General features: G+C 39.1%; 1 protein-coding gene across 3 annotated transcripts in view; it reads left to right on the plus strand.

Annotated features, from left to right (window-relative positions):
• Positions 1–24,850, plus strand: part of rnf216 (ring finger protein 216) — a 41,857-nt gene that overhangs the window by 9,644 nt on the left and 7,363 nt on the right. For all 3 annotated transcript variants that reach the window (XM_015360534.2, XM_006637245.3, XM_069180735.1), the window contains exons 13-14: positions 164–242; positions 24,070–24,167. In XM_015360534.2, coding sequence (XP_015216020.1) covers positions 164–242; positions 24,070–24,167 — 177 coding nt within the window. The remainder of the gene's footprint in view (positions 1–163; positions 243–24,069; positions 24,168–24,850) is intronic.

A 24,850-nucleotide genomic window follows, 5' to 3' on the forward strand; every position in this document is an offset into this window, starting at 1 on the left:
AGTATATGAGAATTAAATTGGAACAAAAACCAGGAAGTGAACTGTACTTGTGGTTAGGACCAGGGCAGACAGCACTTAGGTACTTAGGAGAGTACTTGTCAGAAGATCGAGAAAATGGTTGTTCTCATGGTTTTTGTAAATACGGTTTCTGTCTTTCCTGTAGGTGTCCGTTCTGTAACTTCCCAGCACTGCTTGATAAAGAAGTATTCCTCTTCAGCTGCCCTAACCCTCGCTGCCGAAAGGTAAGGCTCAGGTGTCTGGCAGTATTGTACAATGACTGACCCGGCAGTCTGACCCATGTCTCATGGAGAGCAAGCTGGGGTATGTGAAAAGACAAATTCCTAATGCAAGAAATTGTATAGGGCTAATAAAGTGATCTTATCTTATACAAGAGCTTCTGTGGAGCAATCAGAGCTTTGAGATCAAGGAAAAGTCAGACAGTAAATAGGCTTTATGGTGTTAAATCTAAGTACCTAAGCATTTTGCATACATAGACTTTAGGGTGCTTTTAAATTTTTGTATGATCACCTAATGTAACCCTTTCATTCAGAAAGAATGCAATACCCAGCATCTCCACTTGATGGAGCTGTGGGACTGTGGAGAGAGCTGTGTGTTAAATCTTCGCTTTAAAAAAGTCCTTCTGATTAGGTTAGGATTGAAGAACATATGGTTTTTGTTTGTGTATCGCAAATGTATGAGCACTGGTTTTTGTCATCGGTCCTGTTAATAGATTTTCGACATTGCTAAAAAAATTGAATCGGAACCGCTTCCCGAGTTTTCCAAATTAAGGGAATCTTCTTGATTCCTTAGCTAATTAGAATTTTGTGATATGTGCCTATTTCTAAATGTCAGGTAAATTCTGGAGTTGAGGGTTGTCAGTTTGTAATTTGTTAGCTCGCAAGCTTATGTGACTGAATTATATCCAAAGATTTAGTAACAAACCTCCAGTAGTTTATATAGATGGTACCAAAGTGTCACCTCTGTTGTTAGTAGAAGTACTGTACTAGAAACATGAAATATTGGGAGAAGGTCTTTCTGGATGGCATCTTAGGCCAATGTCATCTCTAGGGAATTGAGTATTATGTGATACTAGCATTTTAATTATTTTTCTGCTGTATGCCATAAAAATGGACTATGGAGAAGAATGTTGTATTAATCACTGCGGATTCAGGCCCAGAAATCTGTACAGCTGCTTTGTGACCATTGTAAACAGCGCTATACAAATAAAACTGAATTGCAAATTGATTTAATCCATTGCTTTCTTTAGAGTAATTGCATCTCCAAGGATTGAGAATGTTAATGTAGTTGTTATATTCCAACAGCTGTATCGAAGTCTATTTTTTCATTTGATCAAAATAACTTAAGATATCTTTTGTTTCTAAAAGCTTCACAATATCTGCTTCAATGTTTATTAACTTACACAAGTAATACTTCTGTTTTTGTTTCGTTGTGTATGGATGCATAGATGTTTTTTTCTGTAATCTACACGTTTGGATATTGACTTACCGTCAGTAAAGATTATTGCGGTTTTTACTCAGTTATCATTGTAAGAAATAGATTGTGGAAAGACCTGTCCGTGGTGTTTTGTGTAGAGTTGGCTCAGAGGTTGGGGTTCATCACTTGTCAGCAGCTGTTCTTGACAAAGTTTTACATTATTTGATCCAGCTGCAGCCCTGATGCTTTGCATTAGCTCTTAGCTGTTTTGAAAACAGGCGATGTCAGATAAACCTGGATCAATACAGGAAATAACTTAAAAGACTGGGTCACCCATCTATGTTTCCCTTTTGTGCTGAATTAAACTTTAGAACAGCTTGGCCATTTAGTAGTTAATGCCCATCTGCGTTCTTTCATGGTGCTCGACATGCAGAGCTTTGTCATCTCCACGTGGAGGCTGCTGTGCTCTCTGTCCGCCCTGCAGTAAGGTGCTGTGTGCACTTAGCACAGCTATAATTCTGATTGCGGACATGCTCAGAATTTCAAGATGGAACTGGGGTAAAATTACTTTATATGTTATTAATTGAAAGTGGAGGGTAGGTTACTGTACAGAAGGCTACAACAGGGCCATACAAGTACTAACGTAGTTGTCAGATTTGGTGTGCAGTTAGCCATATGTGGCAATTATGACTTAGTGCAAAAAAGTTAAGGTCAAGTCATGTATCGGGAGTGCTGTTTTTTTTTTCATGTGGTTATCTTTCCTAAACTAATGCCGTTTCTGGATATATGTTCCACTTACTCTCTCTGGTTGTACTCTGCTCTCTTGTTCTTGGCCTTGCTGTAGCTTAGTTCTCAGTGACAGATAGTCAGATGCAGGTACTTTGACTTGATAAGGTTTAGATTCCTTTAACACCTAATTGCTCTTGTCAAAGGGTGTTTTCTTTTGATTTCAAGCACCCTATTGCAGAGAGCTGGCAGATGGCCTCAGTGGGCTAGAGCAGACGTTATATGTGCCGAAAGCAGGATATGTGGTTAAGATTCAGAACAAAAGTTTAGTTGTTGTTTTTTTTTACATTTATTGCTGGTGGGGGAGGGTTTTGTGAAATATGTTTAACATAAAATGCATTCTAATACAGTGGAACTGAAAAAGAGTGGGGAAGTATACAAAACTGGAACAGAGATGTACTGCTTCATTCGCCAAGCTGAACTGTTCCCTGTTCCTCTTTTTTACACAAAGACACATTAATGTTTTATGGGATATTAAAAGAGGATTTCTTTAAATCCACATTAATCTGTTAAAATTACTTTAACACTTTTGATTCATTAAGATAGGTGGTGCCCCTGTTTAGAAAAGCCATCTTGTCCCTACGTGTACAGATGACAATAATGTGGCCCTAAAGGAAGTGAAGCCTAACCCTGACCTCACTTGTGTCACTGTGAATGAGGTTTCATGCATGGATGGGTTTGCATTTAATGTATTCAAATGCTTTGCTGCTGTAACAAGATATGGTTTTACTTTTCTAGGAACATAAATAGGGAGGTGGTTTGGCACAGAATCCGCTTTTCAAATCCTTCCTTCCTTTGTTCTCTGTGTTTTCTCCTGCATTTAGAGAAATGATGAACTCACGTTAAGCAGATGGTATTTACAATGCTTTGCAAAATAATTCATACCCTTCCAATGATGTGCAATTGTGTTGAATTAAAAATATCTACACTTTTGAAAGTGCATGTTTTTAATGAGGACTTGAATAATAAACTTAAAGGCATACGTTTTCAGCCCTCTGAGTCAAGATGTGGCAGAGCCACCTTTTGCCAGCAATTACAGCTGCCTGTCTTTAGGATAACTGTCTACCAACTTTCCATACCAGGGTGGTGCAGATTTAGCGGATTAATTTTGTTCCAACTCTGTCAAGTTGTTGGGAGATCATGGATGGACAGTAATTTGCGATTTGCAATCAAGCCTTGCAACATTTTCTAACCGGTTCAAGTCGGGACTTTGACTGGGAAACTCCTTTACCTGTACTTTGCTCCTTTCATTTTCCCTTCAGTTTTGACAAGCTTCCCAATCCCTGCTGATGAGAAGCAGCCCCATAACCCAATTCTGCCAAAACCTGCTTGACAGTAGGGAAGGTGCTTGACAGTAGGGAAAGTGTTGACTGGGTGATGCTCATTGTTGGGTTTCGGCTAGATGTAACACTTTGCACTGAGTCCAAAAAGTTTGGTTTGACCACAAAGTCATTTGCAACATGTGTACAGTGTCACTTAAATGCTTTGTTGCATTCAAGTTTTGGGAAGGTTTTGTGCAGTAATACTTCATACTCGTATCTCTTCCATAAAGGCCAGCTTGGACCCATAGATATTTTCTCCCATCTCAGCCTTTGAACTCTGTAGCTCTTTCACAATCACCATTGGCCTCATTTGACATCCCTCACCAGTTTCCTCCTTGCTCGGCTGTTCAGTTTGGAGGGACAACCTCCATGTGACGTACACTTTCCACTTAATGATCTGCTTAACTGTGCTTAAAGGAGTTTTTCTTCTATCCCTTTCTTCCACCTTATGCTTGCGTTATGAAAGCTCCTTTGGTCTTCAGCATTGAAATTCATTACCTGACTGAGAAACCTTTGTATAGACTGGTGTTATTCTGAAAGTTTGTGAAAGATCATGGCACAGGATGACTGTTCAGCTGTTCAGCTGATTGTGAGACGTGTCAAAGTAATGTGCACTTTAACTCATTTCGATTTGCCATTTGCTATCATTTATACAAAGGGGGTGAATACTTATGCAATCGGTAATGAAGCTTTTCCTGGCTTTTTTGCTAATCGTTTGTTTTGCTTAAAAATGGGCATGTGACATTACTGGAAAGATGTTAATACTTTTGCAAGGCACTGGATATAATGGGAGTTACTTTCTCCCATTATTTCTTTCAGCAGTTTTTTTGTATCTTTATACTGTCATTCAGGATGAGTTCATAGGATATCCTGTGTTTGTCAGGCCTTTAGTTTAACTGTGATGCCAGCAAGGAAGATAAGTGGGTTGATTTTCTAATGGAATAATTTAATGGGAAAGAATACATTTGCCTTAGTCATCAGGAGAATCTTAGCTTAACGCTACATTTTACTTCCAAGAGCAAAAGAACGTTTTCCCATCATGAGCAATGACAGTAAAGAAAACATAAGATTTTTCACTTGATTTATAAAGCAACATGTGAAGTGACAGAATTGTATTAAAAGTATACTATGCTTTGTTTTGAATTAAGCTATGTGAATTTAAATGATAATTGGAAAATAGGTTTTCGTTCAACATTATATTTCCAATTGATTAAAGGAGCCTGTCAGGGGAATCTTTTACATTTATTCTTCCTTATTCCTCTAGGAATCGGTAAAATCCATCTGCTGATTTACATAAATCAAACAAAACAGCACCAGCATATTTGATTTGGTAATCTGTCTCTCCCTTATTAACAACATTTAAAGGGAATTCATATTTTTATATGCTGTAGCTGTAAATAGCTGCTTGGTTCTGTCTAAGTGTTTTGCTGTTTTCATATGATTGAAATCTTGTTTTTGCCTGTTACTTGTTCATTGTTTTTGTAGAATAGATTTCGTCTGCAGGCCGCACTGCCGATGTGGATGCATGCTAGAGCTAACACTGCATGACCCAGAGTGGGTGTCTCTCGCTTCCTCCAGCCAGTTTCTACCATAAAAGGAGAAGGGAAGCTGTGTAAAGAGTCTGTGCTCTGTGCTCAGACTCAGACAGAGAGAGATGCTATCAACAGTCATTGAAGACTTTGTGGTTAGGTATTATATGGTTAACATGTGAAGTCCAGTTAGAGAGTTGTAGCTTTTTTATGTAGCAGTTGCTGTTACTGGTAATATCAACAAGCTGTTCTAAATGTTTTTAGTCCTGTTTTTTTGCCACTTTTGTTTTTTAAGATTAACATAAACAAGAATGATTATTTGAAGTTTATTTTTCTTACATTATTATTATTATTTTATTATTTTGCTTACATTAATACGTGAAATGCTTAGTATTTTCCCCTGAGGACTATGGAGCCAGAGCACTCCCATTTTATTATATGAAGACTAGAGTCTAAAGATGGTTTTACACTGTTGTTCCGATCACAGCAGCCTCTGGAATTTCCTATTAAGCTTGTTCACTAAGAATTGACCGCATTTTAAGGTAGAAAAACAGACTAGTGAGTATGTTTGCAACAGCCCTTATAAAAAAGGGAGGTACCTAAAAATTTAGATACATGTTCAGCTCCTTTACAGGGAGTCTAATGTTTTGTGAAAATGATTGGTCAATCCATCTCTGAAAGTTACCTCTGTTAAAGGAAATGGTGACCACTCTTATCTGGGGGAAAGCAGCCTTTTTTACACTTCCTGTGCCAAGAGGAAGTGACACATTCTGTTTCAGTTGCAAACACCTTCCTTTAAAGCTCTGAAACAAATTTCCTTTTAAAGAATAAATCATTCCTCCAGCTGTATCTGAGTTATCAGTTTCTCATAGCTTTGCAATACAGCAGGCTGCAGATGCAGATTAAAAATAGGGATGTAAATAGTTCTTAGTATGTTTAAGTCTGTTTAACCTTTACAATTATAGGTTCTAAATCTGTTATAATAAAAATCCTAAGTCATTGGAAAGTATAGCATTATGTGACAGTTTGTTCTTTGAAAATATTTTTAAATCTCGTTGTTCTGATTGTGCAAGTTGACTCAAGTTGACTTCATGTCTGAAAAATTTACCATCTTTTAAAAGTCTTCCATCAAGTGATGTTCTTTAACAGCAATATCCTTTTTGTATTTCAATCTTTTATCCTTTTAATTATAAATTGATTGTTGAGGAAATCAGCAAGACTCAGTTAGTGCCTGTTTTATAGTGTAAGTGGTGTGATGTCATATTCAAAACTGTAACGTGTTTTCCACACAGCATTTACTTCAACAAACTTACAATTGAATTAGGCAACATTGGCAGAATTAAGGGATTTTAAATACAAACCAAAATACAAAGCAGTGCTCTGTGAATTTCTGGTTAACATTTTATATTGTAGAAGTCATTTTTAACTTCTATGTTTAACATAGTGGATATGTGCTATTCTCTGGATGGTGCACTAAGGAGTGATTTCTATTGACATATTCTTTGTGCATGCGATGTTTTGAGAATAAGCATATGAAATATTTATATTGCGTAAAATGTGCTGGTACTTCACAGGGTTTTTTTTTTGCTTTTCTTCCTGGGATGTGTGCAAGGTTTCTTGATGTTGTATGTCATTTTAACCATCAACATTTGCATGATACAGGCAGTCTTGGGAATTACTGAGAATACCTGAATCAGCAAGAGCATTACATTCAATGCTGCAGTTCAAGGACAGAAAGGTTTTTTCTGTTTTTTTTTCTAGTCTCCAGTTATTTAAAGAACACCAAGCCTTAATAAAGTGTACAGGCTGTACAGTTCAGTTTTAGTAAGATTTTGCCTTAAAAACACAATAGTTGGACAGATTTGTTCCCACTGTTGGGATACTTAGGGCCGTAACAAATCATGTAGCGTATCTTCCAATTTTTTGGTTGGCTCTCCTGGATTTTTTATTTATATATATAATTCTCCTCTTCTTGCCCTACAAATATTTTTGTTCATATAGGTATGCAATATTATTACTCTACATTTTCTATCTGTTAAAAAGTTTGTGTGCCATGAATCTATCAGTAAAGAATTATCAGCTCAGAAGTTATTTATGATTTAAAAAAAAAAGCATTTCTCATGTATCATCTTTAATAGGGCCCCGGACCCAGTACCTGAATGTAAAGTTATATGTTTTCTTGTTGGTTTGGTATAGTAGGTAAAATAATAAGGTTCCACATAATCTAACTATCCTGCTAACACACAAATTCTAACTGAAAAGCTATCGGCACTGATCATCTGCTCTTGGTGACAAATTACTGTTCAAGAACATGTAAATTTGTCCATCCCTAGGGAAATTTACAGTCACAAGTTTTTGTTTTATATTTTTCAATTTTACATACTTCCTTGAAAATAGAGTAAACATGTCCTCAATCAGTCATAAGTCGTAAATGACTACAATACTGCATATAGCTTTGTTGTTAATTGGTGTTTATTATTTTTTTCTATTTTTGGGAAACATCTTAAGAATATTTGCTTATAGTGCAACTATGTAAGCGTTCTAGCTAATTCTGATTTCCTCTTTTTGTATTAGTCAGGTTCTGTAGCAAAGCTAATGACAGCTTGTACATGGTTAAATACTGAACGTTAGGCTCTTATATAAGCATTGGTCCCCGAAACCTTAATTTGTGTATCTTTTTTCCTGAAAACATGAAGCAAATATTGAAATGTTTGCCTCAATTTAAGGTTTAATAAGGCTTGTTTTCTGTCAGATACTTCAAAATATTTTTTCCCTCTCAGCGCCCAGTATTAAGAGACAGACAGATTTCCAGAACAATCAATTTTTGATCCCCTGATGATGTCTGGAAGCCTGTATGTGGGTGTTGTTGTTGGTTTTTTAAATATAGAAACATCTGTTAAAATGTAAGAAAAACATAGTATGTTGGAGGAGGGGTTCTGTTCAAGTATGTGAAGATGACAACAATTGAATTTCATTAAGCATGTTTCTCTGATAAACTTTTAACATAATCCTGGTTTCCATCTGCATTAATACTGTCCAGATTGGCTCCTCTTTATGAAGACAGTAGTGTATAAAAGAGTGTGTAATATCAAAATTATTTAATAAAGACGAGCTTCTCATGGGTCAATACCATGCAGCACTAGGGAATAACCTTAATACTGTGATAGAGGGAGATGAAATTAGACTGCCTCTCATTCAGTCATTCCAGAAGGTTTAATATTTGATGGAGTGTTTAATGCAGGGTGTAGCCCAGTGGCATTATAGTCATGGCACTCTGTATTGAGGTTTTTAATGTAATGTACTGTGGGGGTAATGTTTCCCTGACACACAAATAATGGAGAGGAGAGGCACTGTACTCGAATCCATTTTAAGACTGGCTTCTGAATTATTAGATTAGTTCTGAATTAGCCACTTTTGAGGGGAGGCCAAGAATCCGTTGTTGCGCATCTCTTGCCTAATATTTTGGGTCTTATGGACAGGATGGTTCGGCCCGAAGTGGACAGGAAATGGAAACTATCCCACTTGGTCTGTGTTTTGAACATTGAGGACTGGTTAATGAAAGGGTTTGTGATTCATTAGCGAAAAGACCTGGAAAACATATGTCCTTTCTGCTTAGCTCTTGGTAAATGTAAGGGAATACTTTCACAAATAATTTTAGCAAATAACGGGATTGTAGGTGCCTATATAGGCCCAAAACATTTAATTTGAATACTCTTAATCGATTTAGAAATTGCTGTTGCAGTAAGGATTTTAATGGACATTATGAAGTCTCTCTAAGTTAGGAGCATAATGATGCAGTCAGGTTCTTTCGGACGTTTATTATCCTCAAGTGTCGTGCTTCCAGTGGAGAAGGGAATTGTTTGTTCTCCGCAGTTTTCTGTCGAATGTTTCCTGTGCACGGGCTCTCGGTGGTGTGAGGCTCCGCTGCTTCCAGTGGCTGGGAGAGGAGACCGCAGTGTGTCAGTGGGTCTTTGTGCTGGCCTGCGCGGCTGTTTCTCAGAGCACCTCCCCGGCGCTCGGCGGCGGCAGCGGGGGATCCGGAGGCCCGAGCACGTGTCTCGAATCCTTCCTCCCCCGGGACTCGGCGGGAGGACTGCCTGCCTCGTCATTGACTCGGACGCGCTGCTGTGCGGAGAGGGCATGACGGGAGCAGGACGTAAAAGGGGACAGCGCTGACTTGATCCTCTATAAATGTTGTCTTTGGAGGAACACGGAATTTCAATTTGGAGATCTGGCGAAACAAGGAAATACCAGTTACTCAGCGGTGATGTCATTTTAAATGTAACCGATATATTTTCAAGCGCATAACAGTATACTTTTGCTTTCCTCCATTTTAGTTCTATGAAACTCTAACTCTGTTTATTACGCCTTTTGGATACAGTTGTTTGTATTATTTGGTAAATAGCCGCCTCACAAGCAAGTATCCTAATAGATTTGCACGTTTTCCTTTCAAGCCTTCTGTGCAGTGTTACAGCAGCCACTAGGTGGCAGTAGCGGTCCAGGATCAGCTTGCGTCTGAGCAGGACTGACTGCAGCTGTCATTGATTACAGATCTCCTTCCTCCTGCACGTCAAGCAAGGAGGAAATGAAGAATAAATCTCTGAAAAAAATCTTTGGGAGCGCTTTCTTTGGCTCTTGCATCAAGGAATTGGGAGAATAAACTTTCCAGCTGAGGGAATTCCTGCCTGGCCTATTTTTTGTAGGCTGGAACAGGCATGTAAAACAGAGGAGTGTGGCATGATTTCATAATGTGACCTACTTTCAGATGCTTGTTTTTGCTTTGGGATTCATAGTGCATCCTAGTCGCTGGTCCTATGTGTTTGAATGTAGGCCAGCATGTAGGCACCACACCCACCATGTGCACTAACCACATTGCTCTTTTTTGAACGGGAAGACAATGTGATTTGCTTTGTTGTGAAAAAAAAAGGCGTGTAATGATGTATTATTATGTCTAGGAAATAAGCAAAAAAAGATATAACTAGAAAGAGGTTTCAAGTGGCTAAATAAGTAAAGACACTCCTTCTGAGTGCAAGTTTAGTTGTGTGCCTAAGGCGGTAGTTTAAGACCAAGGCTGTGCCATTCAAAAATTATACCAGTATAGGTTCAGGTGGGTAGCTGTGTCAGCATGCGTAGGCTGTAAAGGAACAAGTAATAGGTTTATTCCATGCTGAAAAAAAGAAGAGAAAAAACGCAACGTTTCGGCCGTGGAGCCTTCTTCGGGTCACACACCTGAAGAAGGCTCCACGGCCGAAACGTCGTGTTTTTCTCTCTTCTTTTTTGCAGCATGGAATAAACCTATTACTTGTTCCTTCATACCAGTATATACCAGTAGCTGTTATGTGTCAAAGCTGGTTCTTTATAAAGCTTTGTAATTAACTGAGGACTGGTAGGCTTGGGTGTGTAGCAACTGGCCAGCACATTCTTAGCATAATGTGCAAAAGGGACTCCATTATTGTCTCATTGGGTGCCAGTAAGGTTTCAGTTCTGTCAGTGAGAGCTGTATACCTCCTCCAGCTGGTGATCACTCTGGCAATGGGGGCTGAGGCATACGAAAACGCGTGTTCAGAAGGAATCTGGCTTTGCACAGTGCCCGTCTCGCCTTTGCTTTCGTGAGTGTTCTAGTGAGAGCATCGAGTTGATTCCAGTTCTAAACTTAAAACAAAAAATTGTCTGTCAGCACTAAATCACAAATATTCTGGTCTTAAAAGCAGAGCGAAACCTACTGTTCCCGATGTCTGTTGAATTCCTAAGAGCAGGAGACCAAAATGGCTGCAGGAGCAACATTCCAAGGTTTTATTGAGAATGTCACTCAGTAAGGTCACTGGGGCCATCATTTCGAACTCATGTATGTTTCTTAATTTGAAAGAATTTTGCTGGCGGAACACCCAGGTTCTGATGCACACTGCCTGGATCATACAGCTCATTCTGAGATCGTTTTCAACTGCTGAGCCACTCAAGAGCCCTCTTTTCGGTTTTGAAGACAAAGGGAGGTTGTTTAGAAAATTAAGAACCCGCACTATATCGATCCCATGATGTGCTCATGGTGTAACAAGGCATAATAAAAACAACTGCTGCAGGAAATATTGCATCTTTTCTTTCAACAGAGCAAATGATGAACGATATACTGATTTCTCAATAATGGTCATATATAATTTATGGACATGGAAAGTGAGTTTGGTAGGTTTGCTCTACCTCTCTACCATGTGCCACACATGACTGGGTTACAGCTGAATATCAAGCTGTATTCTCAGGGCAACCAGGGGCTAGGAAGTTTGTGCACCAGGAGTTCTTTAATCCAGAGCCCGTGAAATTGGAGCACCCCTTTTTTCTGCTGAAAGGTTTTTACCACATGAAAATCTTGAGTCACATCTGCCTTTTTATCTCTGCATACTGCTGACTGCAGAAATTAAAACCAAAGTCAGTCTCCACTCTGTTTAGACACTTCACGCTTCACAATGCTCCATTTTTTTATTTTTCCTTGAGGCAATCCATTCGGCCTACTGATCACCCTTAAGTAGATTATATCTTTCAGCAATAATGCAGACAGCTAACATCTGTCTGGTTGAGGAATAGTGATTTGGTGAAGTCATTGTCCTGGTGATCATTAATCGCATGGCTGTGCTTCTCTGCCCAGTTCCCGTTGTAAGTGACATCGAAGAAGGCCTGCAGTGGTACATTTGTCCCTAAATCCAGATGCTTTTTTATTTTTCCTTTTGAGAAGCTTTCTCTTGTTTTAATCACAGTGTTCCACATACTGGCTACATGAGATAATTCTCTTATCGTTAAGGTTGTGTCCTCCTGAGTTTTCTCATTCTTAAGGCTCTTTTACTTACGGAGTTATTTTTTAAGGAAGGGGCTTGTCACGCAGAACCATATTTTTCCTCTCTTCCCTTCCTCTAGATATACGGTCACCCTGGCCAGTTCTCAGAAATGGTTTTGAGGATTGTTTCAAAGCCTCGCTGTAAAATCCCGCGAAGTAAGTGGTACACAAACTTAAAAAGGGGAAAAATAAACAAATCCGGTAAAAACAATTTGTTATGCTCGCATATTTTTATGCACTAGGAAGGTTGCTTTGGTTATTTCACAGCTGCAAGATTTGCTAGTCAAAAGAGCTTTGGATTTTTTTTCCTCACATCTTCTTTTGAGCACTAGGTGTGTTTTGCATACTATGTCAGTTAATGCTAGTGGTACTGTTATCAAATAGAACACACATCCACAAATATTTTCTGCTTTTTTATTTTACAAAGCCAGAGGGGAAAAATAAGAGATCTGCAGTCAATTGGCTGAAAATGTTCGTAGCAAGTTGTTTGCAGAAAAACTGCAGCAGCATTACTAAATCTGAATCGGCAGATCTTCATTTTCTGTGCGAAACAAGACAATCATTAGATTCCAGTCTAGGTCATATTATTTGCTCCCATCATTTCAGCATTCAGTAAGCAAAGATTTCCTGAACCCGGTATGTAAAAGATAAAAGAAATAGTTTGTTTTATTTTAAGCATGTTAATATTCTTTACTTGTTCTGTCAGATTCTAGAGAGGTAAAATAATTTAGTCACACTGTAACCAAAGTGCTATCTCTAATAGCAAACCTTGATTACATTTTTCATACCTTGGTCTTTATAAACCAAGCCAAATCACATCTTGGGCACCTTGCAGTGGATTTTCTATTTAAAAGAATTAGATACAATTACTGCACTATATATGTGTTATAAAATCTAGTCATTATTTTTTTTTGCTTTTTACTTAATATTACATTTGATTGTGTAGTCTCTCTGTAATTACTTAAGCCTATGTTTTAATAAATAAAGGAATAAGACCCATAACTATTAAACCTGCAAAAGGGCTTTCTGCGAGTGGGGTAAGATTGACACAGTTTAATTGAGTGCACATGGCTCCCACACCACAAGCAAGCTAGTATGTGACTGTGTTTAGAATAGTAATGCCGTGAGGTCATTGTTTTTCCCATAAAATATTCCCTGCACAGCTCTCAAGTCACTGCCTGTGAGCATAGCTTTCAGATTCTTAGTTCTGTATATCACTCAAGCACAAGGGATCTGTGAAAGCCAGACAAAATATTACCCTGTGTAGACTTGCGTAGTCTTGCCCAGTACCAGGCTCAGTGTGGCTAATGGATAACTGGCAGATGACACCCAAGTAGCCAGTCATAGTGGTAATTCCAGAGTATAAATCCTAGTCTCATCTAAAATTCCTTCTTTGGGGCTTTACAGCCAGGACAAAAATCCGCTTAGGAGGAGCAGCTGTCCACGCCAGCAATGTCTGTATCCATTACGCCAGTCCAGCTGGCTAAAGAATTGGTTTTGGCCCAAAGGTAATGTTTCTGTTAGTTTATTTTGGACGATTTGGAACATATTTACCACAGGTTCCTTGTGCAAGTGACAGAGGGCAAACCATATTACATCTAAAAAATGCTAAAAGTCTATAACATTGGAAAAATATCTTCTTTATATTGTGCACAGCACACAACTACAATATTCATACCACTTTAGTTTCAGTTGTTACAAACCACAGTATTAATGCAAAATCAATCAGATTTTTACAGCTAGGAAAGGTGCTGTTACTCTTACTTAAAATAGCTGACTTTGTTGAAATTCTGTTTTGAAGAATACCTTTGCCAAAGCCTTAAAATGTTGGCTTTTTGTTTCCAGATTCTGAATCCATCCCCTAGTTTAAATGTTGATTCCTGGATGACTTCATAACAGTGTCTTTGCCACACATTTGTTGCCAAAAAAATCTTTGAGAGCTAGGTATGGATATTACAGTAATGTTATGTTATGGACTGCATGTCATGCGGTTCCATTAATCAAACCAGGAATGTGGAAAGCTCCTGATCCCAGGGAAACAGCAGTCTACTCCCAACAGCTTTATCACCACTGGATTGCTGGGAGGCAAAGTTAGAAAAACTAGGTCTGTTCTTTGCTGTATGTTTCCTGCTGTTGGAAGGTGTGCTTAACATAAGACCATAAATTACAAACAAAAGATTATTTGGCCCATCTAGCATGTTGGGTTGCTAGCGCCTCAGTGATCCCAAGATTTCGTCCAGCTGCTTCTTGAAAGAACCAAGGGTGTTGGCTTTGGTAACAGGAGACCTATTGGTCTCGGTAGACGTTAATGTCTTATATATACAATTACCAGTCAAGTTCGTCATAAAGTGTGGCAGCCAGCTGCCATTCATTTACATAAAGTAAAATGTTAAATTCTATGTGATTGAAACATGTATTTCTGTCACTCTGAATTTACACAGTGTTAATTACACACTGCATAAAAATAAACTGATTTATTAAAAATTTGTTTTAAAAGATAACCAATTTGTATAACTGTTAAAGACAATATCCAAATGCTGTTTCTTCATTCTTATTAAAACAAAAACAGGTCAGTTAAAAAGCTCTTGCTAGGCTTCTCTTTTCTTTTCTTGCCTTGCTGGTGAGCTTGGTAGTAGCGGTGTTACCGTGTTCTCACTGGTAATACAACATGGGCCCAGGCCTGGCTGTGCGTTAACCCATCTGTTAGGCCCTGGTCCTGAGATTGCTGGCCCTGGGCCCCATCATTAATTTAGGTCGGCCCAGGGTGGCAGTTTTGTTTTGGGAGCATTCACAGAGGAGAAAGACCCGAAACACAAGTGTGAAGGGCATCTTTGTTGAGAATAAGCCCACAGCGGGGTCCTATTTTAACTGTTCTTTTTGGTCCAGGAGACTTTTTCTGTCTGATGCGCTGTTTAGAAGCATTTGGCTTTGATCAAGCCACAGGGCTTTTAAGAGCGGGGTTCTCAAACCTTTTAAGAAGCAGCTTTAGAACGTTTTCAGAGCTGCCTAAATGTACTCCCTTCTTCAAAGCGTGTGTCTGTTTCTGAGCAGGTTTTGTAACCCCTCGCTAGGTTTTGCCCACTTTCCCCGTGAATGAGGCATGGCGCTGTCGGATCTGTGGGGGTAATCAGTCCAGCTGCAGTTGATCAAGGGCTTACATTCCTTCATTTATGAGGAAGCGACAGAGGGAGCAGTAAAGAGGCCTCTGAAATTTCACAGCACCAGCCCACCTCCCTCAAGCAGAACTGCTGCAATTGGCTTTTTCTGCCATATAAGGCTAAACTGCGGCCTTTGTGCTGGGGCTGCAAGACAAGGGCTGGGGGATTGGGGAGGGGGGACAGAGAGGATGTTGTGTCATTTTCATGAGATAGTATCAAAACTCACAGATATTTTATACATTCACAAATTATCTCGGGTAAAAAAAAAAAATGTTTGTACTCTCCAATCCTTTGCAGGGTCCAGGTCAGGCATCTTGGTTTGAGAAACTAAACCCAGATTAACAATCACCCTCTCTTGAGCTACAGGAAGCTTCGGCAAAGACAGATCCGCCCAGAATTGTAATATTCTAACCTGCTTCACCGAAGCGCATCTAAGAGGTGGTGAGAATATTTTGGTACGCGTGTGGTGATTATTTTTAAGCAGTGTCGGTGCTGCTGTCTCAGCCTCTGTTTTTATTTATATCCGAGTTAAACTACTGAAAAGCTGTTCATCTGACATCTGCCCGGCTCCTGTCACGTGGCTCATTTAATGGATGTTTGACCAATCGGAAGAGCCCAGTTGTCAGTGGGACATTTTACTGTATGCAGTGTGCTGTGGCTTGCTCTGCATTCAGTGCTCTGAATTGTGTGTAGTAGGTTATAATCGGAAATAGTGGCGGCTTGGGAGAGCTGGTGTGAGTGTTGGGAGAGCTCTGCAATAAATGTTTAATTAACCCTGTGTTTGTAAGTGGTGTTACCACTTAGTGAAAGATATAAAGCCCTTTATAGGTTCTTTTGAAAATCACTTCTTTTGAAGCTTAACTTTTGGGTCAGACAGGCTGCTGAAAAGTGTGTTATTTGTCTTGTGAGTAGAGTTGTTAAATGCTAATCTTAGTCACTTGGCTCCGGGTGTTTTCACAGCCCTTTTTTATTTCAGTGAAAGTACGTAGGCCAAGTGTGGTATGTAGGCCATTTCTGATTGGGTTCATTCATACTGTGTGTTCCCACCACCTTAGTTATGAAGGTTTAGTCCTTGGCTATTAAGAGCCATAGCTGTCTAGTGGAATTTACCAGAAAAAACATTTCAATTTTTGTTTAGTAATGTAATGGTAGACAACAATACAACCTGCTCTGTCCCAATCTGTCCCTGACTGTCCCAGTACAAACCTGCTTATGAACTGGTCTGGACTGTGGGCAGTGTTTTTCTTTATCTGGACATCAAGTTGGACAACAGTGGAAAGCAAGAAATTACCTTCTAAGTTACAGTATCCATCCCTGAAGAAAAATGTTTTCCACACTGAATTACAATGTTAGTGGTTACAGTTTAAGGGCATTGACATTGTTTAAAAGCCTGTTTTATGTGTCAACAGAATACAAGTTCATATTGAAATCATTGGCTTCAGTAATTTTCCACTTGCTGTAACACATTCTCATCGGTTTCAAATTTACATATATTTAAACAAGTATACCCTGCTACACTTTAATACTGTTTTTTATCACAGTGTGTGTGGGGGGGGACTTTTTTAGTTTTTTTTCCTGATGATGCCTGCATAAATAATACAGTTCTTAACGTCTTTATTTTTGTCTTTTTTTATTAGTTAATTTGCTTCACAAAGGTCTCTAAATTATGCCCTTTCCATAAACTTACATTTGTGGTCGGGCGCTAAACCTGGTTTTGCAAGAGAAAAGATTTGGTCATTACAAGTTCTGTTTCCTCTTTTGGATTTTAAAGAGGGCTGTAATTGCTTAATGCTCTCAGGTTTCTTTGCTTGCTCGTGCGCTGTTTCGGGTTCAGGAAGTGCAACCGATTCCTGTTAGGTGTTGACAGACCCAGGGTAAAGAGGCAGTCTCCAGAAGAGGGCTGGTCACGTGATTTTACCAGTGTTGCATCACAGTGATGTCACAGTATTATTTTTAGCCCATGTATATAAGTTGCGAGGTGTTGCTTCGTGTTTCCTGCATCAGTCCGTCCTCGCACACAGCTTCCTTCTCTTCTGTTATAGCAGAGCCTTTCATGTTAAAGTTGTAAACAGCTACTTAACAGTTGTAAAGTAGGATTCTTACATTTTACTATCAGTTACAAATGTAGGTTTCACTTCCTAAAATAAAATGAAAGTTTGCAAACATAATTAGTATTCTCAACTGTTAAATTGTACAGAAAACTCACTTTTATGAACAAAAATGTTACATTTGGCTGCATAACTTAACATCACGTATTAGCATTTCTGTTTGTCACTTACACTTTCAGTGTACAATTATAGTTTGGGGACACAAGACTGGTGTCAATATTTCGTATTAGACCGCAGTGCTTTCATATTCCATAACTAAAATCCTTTTTAAAAAAAAAACTTTTCAACCTTTTCAAATTTAGAAAGCACATCACAATTCCTCTTTTTGAACCTTTACATTAACGAGCTTTACACATTAATGCTTCCCAGAAAAATTAAAAGATGTATCATTCAGTTAAGTGGGGTAAAGAAATGGTAGCTTGAGAAAACACACGCCTGTTTTAAGTGTTAGGCCGCCTGCACAAATCAAATACCTTTGTTGGGTGGTAATGTGAATGCTTTGTTTCAAATTACAGTTCAAATCCTGCAATTATCCTTGCATAAAATCCCAGCCACATTTTTCTGTGGCTTAACATAGGTTGTGTACTTTGTGATTTCAGTAGCTGAGATACCAGTACAGTGGGTTGCTGCCAACGCCATTACAATGTACCTTTTTTTTTTTTGTAGACTGCTTTCTAAAATACTCCCACTGCCTCTTGCAAAATGAGTCCACCAACACCAAACTGTCATGTTACGCTCGCTGCTAAAATGGATTCTTTTTATCGCCATTGAGATGATCTGTCAGAGATTCAGTGCAGTCTATTGCTCCTCTGTAGAAATGTAATGCCTAAATTTGAACCTGACTCAGTTTTATAAAGCACAGAAATACTCTCTGGTTGCCAAGGGTCCTGTGGTAGGTGTTATTCCTTTCTGAGTGGCTCAGGAGTGTAACCTGAAGCTTTCCTTCTTCTGAAGGAAGAGCCAATGGAGAAAAAGAGGAAGCTTCTCTCAGACTAGTCACAGTGTCATAGGTGACAAATATGGCTGTTTTACTGCATCGCGCAGTAGAGTTTGAACAGCATTCATACATTTACTGTAAAATTAGCAGCAGTTCCTGGAATGGTTCTATCTTGGTGTTAGGTTTTTGACAGATTTTTTTCCATTTTAGTTCTTCTAATGAAAGAAAGTCACATTTTTACACCTGTTAATCCAGTTCTAAATGCAGCTGCCTGGGTGTTAGGTTTGTGGAGGTATAAATGGCCCTTCCATCCTTCGTGTAGACTTTGAAGTGAGTAATTGAGGTAGAAGTCGGGTGGAGCTATCGCAGAGTGCTCTGGTCCAGTGCATTTTAACACTTTAGAAAGCTGCTTTACTTGCATACCAGCCTAAAGCCAAAAAAATAAAAGCATTATAAAGGCACAGCCTACAATTTGACTTTCTTCCTATATAAATAAAGGGGGACACAGGGGTTATTGCTGCTTAGCAGGGCTATGGCTCCAAGCTCAGTTCTGGGCATGGGGTACTGTCTGCAGGGAGTTTGTACCCATGTTCATGTGGGTATCCTCTGGGTGCTCCAGTTTCCTCCCACAGTCTGAAGGCATGCTGGTAGCTTAAATTGGTTTCTGGGAAAACTGGCACTGGTGTCGCATGGCTGTGCCTGTGCGATTCCACTGGCATCCCATCCCATGTGTACCCAACCTTGTGCCCATTGCTTGTTGGGATAGGCCCTGGCTCCCCCTGTGACGCTGTACTCGATAAAGCAGTTTCGAAAATGGATGAGTAGAAGGATTTACAAGAACACGTTGGTGGCTTTGCTAGCCTATTTTAGTAAGTGTGTCATTTGCATTTTTTATTTTGTTTTGATGCATCTGTACTAACTGGTTTAAGCCATGGTTTGTATGCATTTTTTGTTCTAATTTTCTTAGGCTTAGAGTAGTCCTATTTTTTAGGTTGTCTTGAATCGAATTTAACAACAGATCTGATGGCTTATCAATCCAAACTAGCTGAAGCCTGAAATTCTCATTAATCCCACCTAGGCTTGTGAACCAATTGTTAAATGTACAGAAATAGGATATTTGAAAGTTGTCAAGTTCATTTAAAGGTTTCCAGATTCCCTTTTTTGTTTAAATTTGTAGATACAAGGTATTGGTTACGAGTAAGCAGAAATGCTGGAACAATCCGAACACTGGGTACATTCTGGTAAGTTCAGTATGTAGGTGCTGGTTGCCCAGCACTAATGTTTTATTACTCACTAGAGAGACACAGCTGACAACATTCTCTATGTTAAAGGTGCTTGGACATTCCTTTATTTAAAAAAAAATCTATTAAACCTACTACATAACTGATACGCAGTCTGAAACAATCAGTTCAGATTGTGAAACAGCTAGTTTAAATATAACATAATATTGAATATAAAAATTGGCAGCAATGCACTTTACAATAAAAAGCTCAAAGGTTTCTTTTATTTCACTAAAGTATCTGCCCCACCTTGTCATTTATTTACAGTCAAGAGATGTTACAGTCCTTGAAGTGTACTCTGTACAAGTGTGGTGAACCCAATCTGGGAGACCTTTTCATATGTAACTACTGTCAAGGTCACCTGCAGAAATGAATAGATATGAAATTGCAACCAGTTTCCCACAAGCAACAATTTTCATTTCTGGGAATGACATTGTGAGCGTCTGGGATGTTGGTAGTGACATCATATCACGTGACTGTATGACATGACTCACCAGTATATCTCACAAATGGCTTTCAGATGTCATATTGCAGTGGTATTTCATTGGATTTGGAAAAAGGGCAGCTTTTGTTTTGGCAAGCATGTATATCTTAAAAATTGTCCTTTGAATAAGTTTTTTTAATTACATTATTCCACCTAAGCATGTCTTGTAAATCCTGCCATGGTTTAATGCGGCTCATTTATTTATACAAATGCTCTGCAGGATGCCTTTTCTTTTAAATCTTTTATCACCACTAGGGTGCGCTCTGTCACTGCTTTCCTCTCTTGGTTCCTAACTGAACAGTTTGCACAGTAATCTCCAAAAGTATTCATGCTCTTGGTTGAACTCTTAGTTTCATTTGTCATGAAAATCAATTTTTCTAAATGCAAATAACTGTCTAAATGAAAATATACATAAAATGCTGGCTTAATTAATCTCAAGAAGATCCTTCCTGTAGTCTGTTAATAGACTCTTTATGGTCTTTAAAAGGGAGAGGGTCATTCAACCACTCTTCCATGCAGAATCTCTCCAGTTCCTCCAGGTTGTGTGGCCTCTGCTTGTGGTCTTCAGCGTTCTTCAGCTCAGACCATGAATGTCCCACTAGAGACCAGTCCATGATCTCATTGGGTCAATGACTGCAATGCATGTTTTGTATTGTTATTTTATTATAATGTCCTTTTGCGTCAAAACTCAAGCTTCTTGACAGGAGGTGCAGGTTTTTAGCTTAGATATCCTGGTAAACTATGACATTTGGCTTCCCCTCAGTTCTGACGAAGGACGCCAAGATCTGACGAACATGATCACCCCTGAAGCATAACAGATGGATTTATACGTACAAAAAGAAGGAATAACATTCTTCTCAGTATGAGCTTCTCCTGCCTCCGCTTATCAACTTTCTGGCGAGACTAAAAACTAAAGCTAAAAGTCTAAAACTCAATCTAAAAACTCAGTTTTTGCCGGATTGAGGAACAGCATGTGGTCCCATTTGATTTGAGAGTCAATGCGTTGCTATTTGACAGACTCGTGTCTCATGCCATGGACCTGTGCTGCAGATGCCCGATCCATCAGGTCAAACCTCAAATGGTAAATTTGTGCTGCCCAAGACGAGCCCTTGCTGTGCAGTTCAGTTCACGCTGGCCTTCTAGTCCAGCTGAGAAGGAACTAATCCAGGAGACATTAGCCTCACATGCTGTATGGTACTGGCTAAGCAGGGCCTGGGGGCCTAGTCTGTCATAAGATACCTGATGAGGAGCCACAGTTGCTCTTCTTGTGTTGCTAGTACAAAGTGTAGGAATATCTACAAAAAAGATTATTCTGCAAGGTACAGTATGTGTGCTAATGTTAGCGATTGATCTATCACCCAAACAGTTTAGGTTACCAAAACAAAATGGTGAAGCTACAAATTCAAGACTTTTTAATTTGCTTGTTTCATTAGACACTGGAGCAGCAGCTGGGACTCAGCATTTTATTTATTTCTTTTATCTTTATTGAACATTATTTCTGTGCATTAATCACCACTGTGATTGGAATCGACCTTTAGTTTTATGGTCGTGTCAGTCATAGGCATTTGCTGTTAGTCTACATGAATGGGTTGTATTGACAAACAGGTATGCCAATTGAATCAAGAAAGCTGACTTCACTCTTCCACTTTTGGGCATTCATGCATACTTTTATAAAATAGAAAACACACCAATAATGAGGAAAGTTTTAATGATCATAGAACCTTAGCATAAGTGTTTTGAGTATATCAATTTTTTTAGTATGAAAATGTTAAAATGCAAAATAATCATTGGAAAACCTCTTATATACTTAGACGAACACCTCCTCATTACTGTACTACAAATTCCAGGATTTATCTAACATGTACTGCTTTGTGCTTAACCTTGTTAAGAATTCCCCACATCATGTGAATCATGCCTCAAGTATAAAATGCTTAATGTGGGAGGTAGTGCTAACTTAGGTATTTACTTTTCCAAGTGTCTGCTCTTCATCTGTATCTTGGCACACGTGCCTTGGTGAGTAGTTTAGGATATCCCAGTTTCTTCTTTTTTCATATTCTGGATGTGGACAAAAAACGAAAATAGGACAAAGTCTGTCCTCAAGTCTATACACATCCACTCGATGCCTCCATGTGCCTGTCTCTATTGACCTCGCCTGCATGGCCACTGACCATGCTGAGGGAGTTTGGCAGGGTTCTCCTCGGGCGTGCCAGTATGAAAATCCCGCTCAAGACATTGTATCCTAATGGTTTCAGGTTTTTAGAGCTTTCCTGTCCTTGCCCTAGGGTGTGACACATCCTCACAAACCGTTTTCCTGACAGTTCGTTTGGGTAAAACCTCACTACTGCTGTCCCCTTAACCTTCAACCTCTTGATGATGGAAATCAACAGCCAGGACTGGGATGTCATATGGAGGTCAACAGTCTTTAGCTTTAGATATTTTAGCAGTTCTCACTTTCCCCCATTGACATGGTATTGAGAGCGTTGCCTCAGTGTTCGGCCTTCTCTGATTCCTAGAGGTGACCAAAGTGAGTTTGTAGTAGCTTCTGGAACCTTCTGTGGCTCTGTGAAACTACCAGGAGACTAAAAAGTGCACCTTCTGAGACTGAATTTTCAGTGTGTTAGGCAGGTGCATAATGGTGTTTTGTTTTAAACCATCAGAAGATACTCTTTGCGTAGTTTGACTGTTTGCTGTAATTGTTTTTTGAGAATTCAGACATGTCAAAGGGTTTATTCCAAACAGGTATAAATATCCTTTCAAAATAACCTGAATTTAATTTTCACTTTGACAGCGTGTCACATTTCATTTGTGAAAATTAATCATGAGCGCTTGATCAATTTTTTGCTCAGGATAATTTAAACTATTTGAACAGATCCAATCCAATTGTTACATGTCTTTTGTGTCACTGTATGCACATACTGTAGCTGTAACAGCTGAAAAAAAAATGATGAAAAAAAGGCCTGTAAAATCGAACATTTCAGTACCACGTATTTCATCTCTTGACATTTCCATAATAGACATACACTTGTCTCCTGGCTAAGTTCAGTCCTATGAATATTCATAGAAGTCATTTAAAATACAGGACTTATCCACTCACCTTTTGTGGGAGATTGCTAGGCAACAAAAATTTATTGAATTAACACAGCACCCTCTCTCATTAGGTTAGTCCTTACAAAGGAAAACATGTGAGCAGGCTTGTTATTTTTATTGTTGTTGTGTGCACATGTTTTGTTGAAATGATGCTAATGATTCAGAGCTCACATTTTCCTTGTTAGCCAAGGAGCAGTAGTCCCTGTGTAGTGGACACCCATGTCTGTGACAGCCTCATGAAAGAGCAAAGAAAATCGCAGGCTGACAGGACCAAGAATACAAATGGAGAACAGTGTCTCTAAGCAACAAGCCTACATTATACTTGCAGGCTAGAAAAGACTGAAATTTTTGGATTATTTTTCTTTTCATAATTTATCTTTGATAGATTTAATACCCTGTAAAAGATTCCCATTTTAAACATTTTGTTTCTGCTTGTCTTAAAAAAGATAGCTTTTTCATCAGCATATTTAAATGCTGGACAAAAATATGGATTGCAATAATTTAAAGAAAAAAACATCAGTACAATAGATGTCGCTTTAAAAAACAAAACCGACCTAAAACGCTGGAAGTTGTGACCTCTTTCTTTCTCTATGGTTTTGTTTTTTGCAGGACTGCTGCATATGCCGATCACTGTTTTGCCACTACTCTTTCTTCTGTTCAGATTTGTGACAGCTTGATAATGAGTCGCTCGCAGTCTGTCCTGTGCCTCACCTCTAAGTGCACAAGAAGAATTCCATTAGCAATTTGCCTGTGGGCTCACATGTGTTCACCCAGGCCTGTGATGGCAGATGTACCATGGGGGGTTGTGTTAATTATATTTCTGAAGAAGTTACCTCCTTTTAATTTTTTTTTTTTTTGCATGAAATGGGTTTAACCGGAACCGCATGGAAAGCAGTTGGCTGCCAATGACTTTCTACCTGAGGGTTTTTTACAATAAAACTGTGATGCAGCATCAGAGCCACTCAGAAGTGCCCAAATCAGTCAACAGTCATCGGGGCATCTTTATTACAGCCAGCTGCACTAGCCTTTAGAGCAGGGCAGTTGAATATATTAGTGTACCTGATAGAAAAGAACTACGTGTTTTAGACTGTTTAAACCCCCCACTTTTCTCTTCCCATCATCAGGAGACCTGTCGGAAGTGCCAGATCCTCTGGAAGGATCATATGGACCTGACATGTGAACAAGTCGCAGAGAAAGACGAGATTCGCCTCAGGGTGGCTTTGTAAGTGTGTGTGCCATGTGTGTTTTTGTTTTTAAAGCCATTATTTGACTAGGAAACCATTTCAATCGTATGCTCATATATTATTTAGGCTTCTGTAGTTGACTTGCAGATCATAAATATTAAGGGCTGCATTACCCTTTATATGGCCTTGGGGCAGGTGTTCCAATTTTTTTTTTCACACCAGTTTGGACCAGAATCTGCATCAGCAGTGTTAGTCCAGACACCCTGCCCCCACCCCCTTCAAACATAAATGCAGTCTTTTCTTTCCTGTGGCTGTTTAAACCCCCTCAATTGGTAGTCATTCAGAATGTGCCAGAGGATGGCAGTAGTTGTATTGTGTTTTAAGCCATTTGAGGGGAGAGTATTGTATTTGCAGTTTCTGTTCAACTCGTTGTTGAATGCTGTCAACCAGAAATATGTTGATCAGGGAGAAATGCTGAAAAAGCCTTAAGCAAACGCATTTCAGAAAAGGGATAGTTTTAGTGGCTCCAAAGTCTGCCATGTCCACGTTTTTCCTTTGATTTTTTGTGTGTTTTCACAGCTCTCATGCAGTTTGAATAGGAAATAGGTCTATGCAGAGGGCTTCCTGCAGCTTTCACAGTACTGTGGGAGGATACAGCTGGGTTGCAGACCAAATTTCCTGTTTCCACCATGTCCTGCAACTTAAATACATCCTTAACCAT

This window comes from Lepisosteus oculatus, chromosome 19 (assembly GCF_040954835.1).
Source record: "Lepisosteus oculatus isolate fLepOcu1 chromosome 19, fLepOcu1.hap2, whole genome shotgun sequence".
Classification (NCBI taxonomy): domain Eukaryota; kingdom Metazoa; phylum Chordata; class Actinopteri; order Semionotiformes; family Lepisosteidae; genus Lepisosteus; species Lepisosteus oculatus.